The 9,854-nt window shown below is 36.1% G+C and overlaps 1 protein-coding gene across 1 annotated transcript in view; it reads right to left on the reverse strand.

The window, feature by feature from the left end:
* Positions 1 to 1,080: 1,080 nt before the first annotated feature.
* LOC135200930 (multiple epidermal growth factor-like domains protein 8) overlaps positions 1,081 to 9,854 on the reverse strand; it is a 141,498-nt gene continuing 132,724 nt past the window's right edge. The window contains 1 exon segment of the mRNA XM_064229708.1: positions 1,081 to 9,847. Coding sequence (XP_064085778.1) covers positions 6,587 to 9,847 — 3,261 coding nt within the window. The 3' untranslated portion in view covers positions 1,081 to 6,586.

The following is a 9,854-nucleotide window of genomic DNA, read 5'->3' on the forward strand; positions in this document are numbered from 1 at the left end:
CATACCAACCACGTCACTGAGGCGCTTGAATCTTCTACACGGAGTCAAAGTAGCATGTCATGATAGGGCACCCAATTGTAACTCAATGCCTATTATTTGCACACAAGGTTCCCTTTCAAAGCTTCGATCATTCCAAGTGACATGTTAATAGTTAATATGAGCTTCCTTGATGGTGATCTAACAATACTGACAGTTTATTTTGGTTCTTTTGAAATTTTGGGGGTTATTCTAGTAGAAAATGCCCGCTCATTTTTCTCTAGTGATGTTCTATCATTGTCTTCTAATGATGCTATGTCTCTCCTGAAGTACAAATGTGTCTGGAAACACTTCAAAAAGCTCATTACTTCAGTGCCATATGTCAAGTCTGGAAGGGTGTGTAAGGTAAATTTAGGTAGCTGCTCTTTGAAGAAGTACCCTCAACTGTGAGAAAACTGAAAAGTAAGTTGTTAATTAATGGGTCATAATGATCAAGAGAGGAGTTCTTTACATAACTAAATTCTTAACATTTTACTCTATTAAGGCAATAGATACTTTTGTTTCATAGATACCCACCATTGGTTGACACCACGGTTCTTACAATCATTTGGGTGCGTAAAAGTTGGCAGATATCATTACAATAGTGCCCTAACTTTTAACGTATTTCTGAAGTTGAAACAATTTCCGTGAAAATACAGGGCACAAAAAATGTGTCGTCTTTCCTCGTGGACAGTAAAGTTATGGTGTGTGTGTGTGTGTGTGTGTGTGTGGATTAGAGTAAACACGTTAAAATTAGATGTGTACTTACTTTTTCCACCTGCTAATGCTACCCCTCTGGTCCTTGCATTTATTCTCATAGTATCAACTTTTCTTTACTTCTGTGCTCACAACATGCATTTCTGCAACTAAGATTAACTTCAATAACTGTTCATTAACAGCATTAAATAGTGTATACAGATGGCACCAAAACTTCCACTGGCAAAGAGCCTCTCATACATGCCTCCATATATGTACATAATCACAAAAATAAAATGTGACGATCTGATGAAAATGTGGAGTAAAGATGAAAGAAAACCATTTTTGTTATGAGAAAAAAACTTCAGATTTATGGGTACAATATATTTTCAATGATTCTTTAATTAATGTCTGTGAGCTTAAAACCTTAGATATTACTCTCAAGTAGACTAAACTTAACTTAGATTATCTTCAAGTCTCTAACATATTGGCACAGCCTTTTTTGGGGGGATTTAACAAGCTGTGTTAAATAGCTACGAATTCACATTTTTTAAATACTTAAGTACATCTTGATATGAGACATAAATGTATAATTACCTGAATAAACATCTGAGTTAGCAAAGATTCGATGGGAAAATTTGCACACAAGATACAAGTCACACCGATTTCTTCCTTATGAGAAAGGATATCTTAAAAGTGACAAAATAAATAGGCTAGCAAAACTATAAAACAAATCATACACAAAATGCTATACAGTATTCATAAAAGCAATAATCCTGCAGTCTTATAAACAGAAAGTCTTTTAGTTGTGGAGATTCTGTACAAAATTTACAACTTAACCAAGCCAATGGTTTAACAACATGTAATGACATACACTTTACATACATAAGATCATATAACTTACACATGTGATTCAACCTCTTATCTTTCACATCTTCACTGTTCTATGATGGAATGATGAACTCTGCACTAATAATGAAGACAATGGACATAATTCTCTACAAAACTAAATGGTTCTGTCTATCAATCGATGAAATAAATGTACCTAACAATTCTGTAAGTAAGCAATGGCCTGGTTATCCAAGCCGAGTCAATCTAACATGCATTTTAGAAAACTGAATAAATCGTGATTTTTTTTATATATAAATAATGCAAAGTACTATCTTTCCATTTACACTTTTTTCATCAAATATTCTCGCATAACAAGCACGGTGGCAGAAAACTGGACTGCATATGATAAAACATCAAGGATGATGCTAAACAGTTAATTCTGATATAATCTTAAATAACGGATCTAAAGACTCTGCCACAATCCTAATACCTTACTACAGCTGTAAAAATAATACTTTATGCGTATAACAATTAATTTGTACAAAGAACTGCAAACATTTCTGTTAAAGCTATTGCAGTACTTACTATTAAACTTAAAATATGGCCATCCATCCTACAGTGGGAAACAGTGGCATCACACAAAAACATCTAGCAGCAATCAGAGAGCACAAAACTACCAAAAATTGGATCAAATAAATTTTATTACCTAAAAATTTCTTGTTTTTTTCTGTATGGTAGTTAGTCATCCTACCAGGTATTATTAAACTGGACCACTTCAAATATTGTCATCTCCTCCTGAGATAGAAAACTATTCTCAAGATTCCTCTAAGACATTCAACAAAAAGAATGACAACAGCTCAGTATCTATTCTTGGCAATCTTAAATATAATCATGAGTGGATAAAATATTGCAGAAATGTATAACAGTATAAACAGTATAACACCCTCTAGTTATTTTCACTAGTACAGGAATGGGTGGTTGTCATACATTTATCGTTTTAAAACTGTAAACAGTTTTGCCTCCCAATATCATGAATGCAAGTTCAATTGTAATTCTACTCACATGGCTACTTTTTCCTGTGCTTTTATTTCACAAATTTGCAACTATGTGCTTCTTTAATACTGGTGCCTGATCACAAGTGTTTTCTAATATCTTTCCTTTCGCAGAATCCTTTACAAAAACAGTTTTATTCTTTCTACCCACAACATGGCCAATCCATGGAGTACTAAACTATGTATTTTAAAGTATAATGGCTTCAATGTTTCTAATTTTATAAAAATTTTCTATCTATCTAAATATTTTGGGTTGAATCTTTCCAAACTGAAATGAAGTGCTATTACTTTTTTTTCATAAATTACACAGATATAACAGTTTCTAGCTGAAGTTGCAAGAACTATTTTCACCAATTTTACTCTTTATTACTGTGCAATCAATATGTGTATGCACACCTCTCATTGAATACCAACGAAAGCTTCCCACAACTATCACCAATACTACTACTATTACTACTAACAATGATGATCATTATGAAATTCCTGCACAACTAGAAAGGTTAAACAATACAGATAGTATATTTGACAGCTCCTTTTACAATCCAAGTGCTTCTCAAAAGATCTAAATTATTACTAGAGTTAACACCCAAGCACTGTTGAAGTTGCTCAGAAATCAAGTAGCATCTCAAGAAAAAAAGTCCATCACAAGATATCCTTACATAACACTATCACTGTTCTCACACAAACTTGGGTTAAGCTAAGATCCTTTCATAAACGGAGTTGGTCAAGAAGTGGTGTTATTTACTACTGCAGAGTATATGTGTAGGTAAAGTAATATGGAGAACCTACTTTCAATTGAGCTCCCAACAGTATAGTATTAAGTAGAACTTCATTTTACCCGTCCCTTACCATTCTTAAACACTGCTAATACTATTCTCCTGGCTTTCCTACATCATTAAACACTCCATTCCTTGTCATCTCTTCCCTCACTTTACCCTAGTATTATTTTGTAATTTCACTCCATCCAAATAGTAAGCAATTTCTAAAAAGCAGTGATCTAATACATAAGACACAACTACTACTCTGTTTTCATAAATTTAGATCAAACCCTTTCGGCAAGCTGCACAGGGCTGAAAATTTTTAACAAAGTGATATGTATGAAGTTTTTCATACAGCTAGGCTAACATAACCCAACGTTGCTTGAAGGGAAGTACTGTCTGCAATCTAAGGCAATCTCTTAGCGAGAGACTCATATTTCAAGATTCTACAATATAATCAAAACAACTTGTCACCTCAAACTAAATGAACCTTACAATCAAGCCCTATGAATCTAGAAATAGCCTAAAACCATATTTTATAATGTTGGAAAAGAAGCACAATAAGCAAAGTAAAATGGTGTTTTATGTGCAGGCAACCAAAAGGCTTACTTGCACCCTGACTGATGTGCCATATAAAATTTTCCTCTTTAAAATCTACCACCTAACTTACAACTTTATAATCAATAAGACCCAGTGATTCAGATACAAGAAAGCATGGATATTGCAGCCACAAGTTACTAGTGACAGATCAGCACAAAGATCACTGGCTCAGTATTATTTATGTTTTGTGCTGTAACAGACAAAGCATGTGTGCTAAGTACAAAAAAAAAAAAAAAAATGCATTGCGAGACTAGAAACAATTATAACATCAAGTCAATTACTGGGAATAGACTCTGGGTGATAATTATTGTCATAACTCTGGTGATAGTAGTATGTAGTAGTAGTAGCAGCAACACTATGTTACAAGTGGTAGTGGTAGGACCTATAAAGTCAAAGAATGACTGATTGACTGTAAAGCAGTTTATGACATTGCAGAACTTCTCAGTGATGCAAGGCTAACCTGAAGGGTTTGCTCCATTTTAAGGTACATTTAATTTAACAGATTACAGTTGCTTAAAATTCACTAAGTGCCAAAGTTAAAGACTATACTAAATTTAATTAAGGAATCAGAGCCAAAAGTAACATAAAACATGATTTAGAGCTAATGTAGTAGTACTGCACTTTTCACATATGAATGAGGAGGGGTGGGCCAAGTTTACCCATTACTTTTTGTGAGAGATTTTTGAAGTGACAAAACCATCTACAGAAATATTGAGTTCTAGTCAGAACAACTACAACTACATCTATTTGATCTGCACCCTCGGTTACTTTTAATGTCTGGAGAAGAAGGATGAGGATATGTCAGTACCCAATTTTATGTCAATTTCCAGAAAACATTACAATCATGGGATGACTGACAACCAAACTAATCTGGTAAATAATTTTGAATGCCTTGTTCCAAACTTTTCATAATAGCATTCATATTGGACATACAATATCAGTGATGGCTAGTTTTTAGGAGTTCTGACATATATGTACTCAATTATAAAAAATTATAAAAAATCTTTGATTCAACAGAACATTTCACTAAAGGAATATTAAAGATGAGACCTATTAAGCCAGCAAAGCACTAAATTCTGAATGATCTCGGAATTGCAATACGTAGTGCTTATCTATCAGCTTATACAATTCCACTGCATAAAGTGCAACAAAATTCAATCTTATCGCAAAACGTTAAAATTCTGAAGTTGTCACATAACAGTTTGTAATGTACAACCTGGAATACTACACAGAGTTAATGATGACACCCTGATTGATGACTAAAACAAACAGCAGTTACAATACTGGCACTTGTTATCTTATCAATATGTAAATAGTATACAGAACTTAAGATTCCCTTTGTTACCTACTCTAATAACAAATTTAAAAATTTCTGAAAGAAAGAAACCCTCCCCACCCTTCAATAACTCTGTAAGATACATATGTATATATATATAATTATATATATAAGCTTTAAATATTCTATGAAGGATGATACCTATAAATACATATGAGCATTCTGTATTCTTTAAACTATGTCACTAAAATAAAAATATAGTTACAAAATCAAAACAAAATACACATGAAAAAATAATCGTGATTTTTAACTTACGTTTATTCAACTCACTTATTCTATGAGATTCGACAATAGTATCACAGAAAATAAGAGCAACCTAACGATACACAAGGTAAAATGTGGTGAATGTATTCCACAAAAGGAAAACAACGCAGCAAAGCATCACAAAATAAACAAAATATTCTTGCGTCATTTACAAATGCACCATTCAAGTATATTACAGCAATGAAATGAAATCACAGCAGTTTTACAAGTATAATATTCAGATTGAATCTGCAATATGCACCAAGGAGTTATTGTCTATTCCATCCTACAGTATGCAAGGAAATGTGATTATTAATTTTCACGAGGAAAATGCCGAACAGCATGAAAACCCTAGTTGAATGACCTAATGTCAATTGCCTAGATGAACTGCTTCCAAAGTTGATAACTACATCAGGCAACTTTTCCTAAGAGCAAAAAATACAAGAAAAATAATGAAAAATAAAATCATGAAAGCCCCTTCCTTTAACAAGAAAATACACAACAGGTCAAGTTCTAGGTAGTTTTAATAGTAGAATCTGATCTAACCAATAAAAATTCATTTATTAACGCCATACTCGTATAACTTTGAAAGTTACTATTCTACTATACATTTATAACATTCTAAATTCAGCAAAATAAGCCTGGTCTACTTTTGGACTACCTGCAAAAGATGAAGTACTTAAGAACATGGTAAAATAAAAAATTTGGTTACAAGATTAAAAAATGAGATCTTTCTTGACCACCTATTCTAATCGTCAGGTTCATATGACTTGCTGTATAAATGTTTCCAAATTCAGTAATGAGAAATAAAACATTCAAATGTACACAATATTTTAGGAACAAGTCAAACAAAGGGTTTTTTCTCTCTGCATGGTGGAATCTTTTCAGTTGTCAAACTTGTTTTTAAACATTTTTCAGCATATCCATATGTCATACTGTTAAAAACACTAAACACTGAAGAAAATGATGCACGGAGACAATTACACATTCCATAATGCTGCTTTAGGAACTGCCTCCTGGTACTTTGCAAATTTTCATCTTTCATCCACTGAAGTCTAAGGTGCCATATGAGAAGTTCTACGACGAAGGTGGAAAGGTCTCGAAGCTGGGGGATATATTCGAGCCATCAAACACAAAGCTGATCCTAAAGCTAAACGATGTCTAGGACCATCTCCCTGGCCAACGGTTCCTCCAATTCCCCCGCCAGGCAACTGTACCATAACACTCAACACTGCAGCAACTCCATCATCAGTTGGTTCCACAGCCAGTGGCCCTACATCAAAACCGTCCGCATAGCGGTCCTTCTTTGCTGCCCTTTTACGTCTTCCTGGTGACCATGGGGTGGGATCAGGGGGCATATCATGGATTTCAGAATGAAATTCATCATCTGAATGAAGTACCAGTGTTATGGACGCACTGGGACGTTTTGCCATGTGCAGCATCTCGACAACATGACGTCTTCTTGCCCGTCGCAGATCCACTCCTTGTTTAATTTTCCACACAACCACACATACGGCAAGAAATAGGAAAAAGCAAGAGAAAAACACAGAAAAAAAGACAAACAGATCAATTCTTGGTTGATCCTGTCTAAAGAAAATAGAACCAAGTGTTTCTACTTCATTCTCATTACCTACACCATAAACTACAACAAAAAACTTTGCAGATCGTAAGTCATGTTGGTGTTGGGGGAGAGTAATGACAAGTCTATTGGTCACATTCCTGACAATTAAAATATCATTCGATCTTGAAATAGTCGCAAAAGTCTTTAACCCCTCTGCTGTTCTTTCTATGAGATGATACTCTGTGATTGTCCGTTGTGTAGTATTGACAACCACCTCTTTTTTAGGGGTCATGGCAAAGCTGCTTAAGTCAAAAAGATCGAAGCCAGTCCCCACATATGTCCTCTTCAGAGAGGTCGCATACATAACAGGTGCTGCAGTCTCTTCTGCTATGGGGTAATTACCATCAATTTCTACTTGATGGAGCATAGTGCTCTGATTGACATTCACCACAAATGTGTCATCTCGCGAACTGAAGTAAACGTCAGCACCACCTTTGGTGATATCTAATATCAACCTAATATCAACATTCATAAATTTTGGCTGCACAGCAAAGAAAACAGTTTGTCCTGGATTAAGTGGGCTCGGCTTTGTATTACAAGCATCCTGAGTATAAGGATCTAAACAAAACTCTTTTTCTACACTCATTTGCTTAAAACACTGATGACCATTACTTGGGTTACCAATATATGACTCTTTACACTTAGAACACTGCTGCTGCCAACAAAATTTTTCATCTTCCTTGTCACTGTTACTTCCATGAGGCTTGCCATTACAAGGTGTGTCAGTGTTGTTTCCACAGTCACAATTAGTACCCCATATTGCATCACAAGTTGTGCCATGGCCATTGCACTGACACGGGCGGCAACGTCTCTGCATATTCTGGGTACCTCGAAAGAAACCGGGAAGGCAGTCATCACATCTAGACCCCGTTGTATTATTTTCACAATGCAAGCATACTGCATCTGTTCTAGCACCTTCTGTTACCTTCATAACAAGAATATCTAATAGTGGGTCTAAGGGGACAGATAAATTTGATGATGCAATAAGCTCACTTGGAATACAATGGTTAGCATGTTTATTGCAATAATCATAACAACTGATACAATGGCCATTGTTCCTTGGGTCACCAACAAAATTTGGTTGGCACTTCTCACACTCCTCCCCCATTGTGTTATTGTGACACTCTAAGCACACATTTAATTTATCTGGGCCTAGACAGTCCGAGTGGCCATTACAGAGACATTTTGTAGAGCAATTTGTGCCTACATAGCCAAAATTACATGAACAATTGTTTGGTTCAATACACGATCCAAACTGACAACCTTGAGAACACACAGGAATACAAACACTATCCTCTGTCATATTGTAACCTGGAGAACATTCACATTCATATCCTTTGAGACGATCAACACAAACCTGACTCTTGGCATCACAAGTATGATGCTGGTTTTTACATTCATTCTCTGGTGGGCAGACATCAAAATGCCAAGAAACTCGTGGCAAACTATTTGCACTAGCACTAGATAACAACCGAGAGTTATACTGAAGCCTGTGGAGTGTAGTAATGGAACTATTTGCAAGGACATCTTTGAAATCCCGGTCTTCACATTTACCCTTGTATGGTCCTTCTAAACGTCCTTCAGTGCATACACCAAGTCCACCAACTTCTGTGTCAAGTGCACACCAACCACACTTGGGCTGACTGAGACATAGAGAACATTCTGTGAATTCTTCACAAGGCCTAGGACATTGTTCTTTCCCCCCAGATAATATCAAGCCACAAGTGCCACCCAAACAACGAAGAGCTATATAACTAGGAGACAAACATTCTCCCAAGGATGGTGACCAATGGCATTGCTGCCAACCTCCTTCAGCCCCTAATGCACTTACACATTCTTCACAACTTGTGTAATAATGACACCTTACAGGGCACTGCCTTGGAGGAGAAAATTCTACTTTGTATGAGGAATGACGTGTGATTTTACTCTTCACACAATTCCAGTTATACTTGGGAGTGGAATTCAAAGTGTAACCTGATTCCGAGGACCGTCGCACTTGACGTGTCCAGATGCAACGACGAAGGTCGTAGCACTTATTGCAGTCTGAAGCAATGCAAGTTCCTTCATAACACTTATCTGACTCTATGATGAAACGACCTGGACTACTGTCATTTCTTGCCTGAGAATCACACAGATTCTCTTGAGCACAATCACTGTCACGAGGAATGCACTTGCCTTTAGAACAAGACAGGCACCACTGACAACGCTGCTCAGAATGTGGATGGGCTGGCCATTCAGCCAGACATTCTGTACATGAGGTATGTTGATAGCAATCATGATCCTCTAAGAGCCTTTCATCACAACGTACACCCACTACACTTGTTTTGCTACCACGAGGGGTCAGGCATGTAAGTGGTTCAGTGCGTGTGTTAGAATAACAATATGATGTATTTGTTCCAGAACTTTCGTGAACAACGCAGTTCGCACACCCAATAACATCTCTACACTGAGTCTGATTAGCATTCAGAGTGCAAAGATCTGGAGGAATTTGAATCTCAATCATGCTGCCATCTAGAATGCCATAATACCCACCAAAAATATAAATCTTAGACTCATGAACAGCTGCACTGTTGCCAATAAGTGGAATGGTGTCATGACCTACTAAGGTTATAAACTTGTCATTAAGTGGTATCCACATGTTGCACTTATATGAGTACACCAAGAGCCCCTGATCTGAATTGAGATGGTCAATTATGTCCCCA

Source organism: Macrobrachium nipponense, chromosome 27 (assembly GCF_015104395.2).
Source record: "Macrobrachium nipponense isolate FS-2020 chromosome 27, ASM1510439v2, whole genome shotgun sequence".
Lineage (NCBI taxonomy): Eukaryota > Metazoa > Arthropoda > Malacostraca > Decapoda > Palaemonidae > Macrobrachium > Macrobrachium nipponense.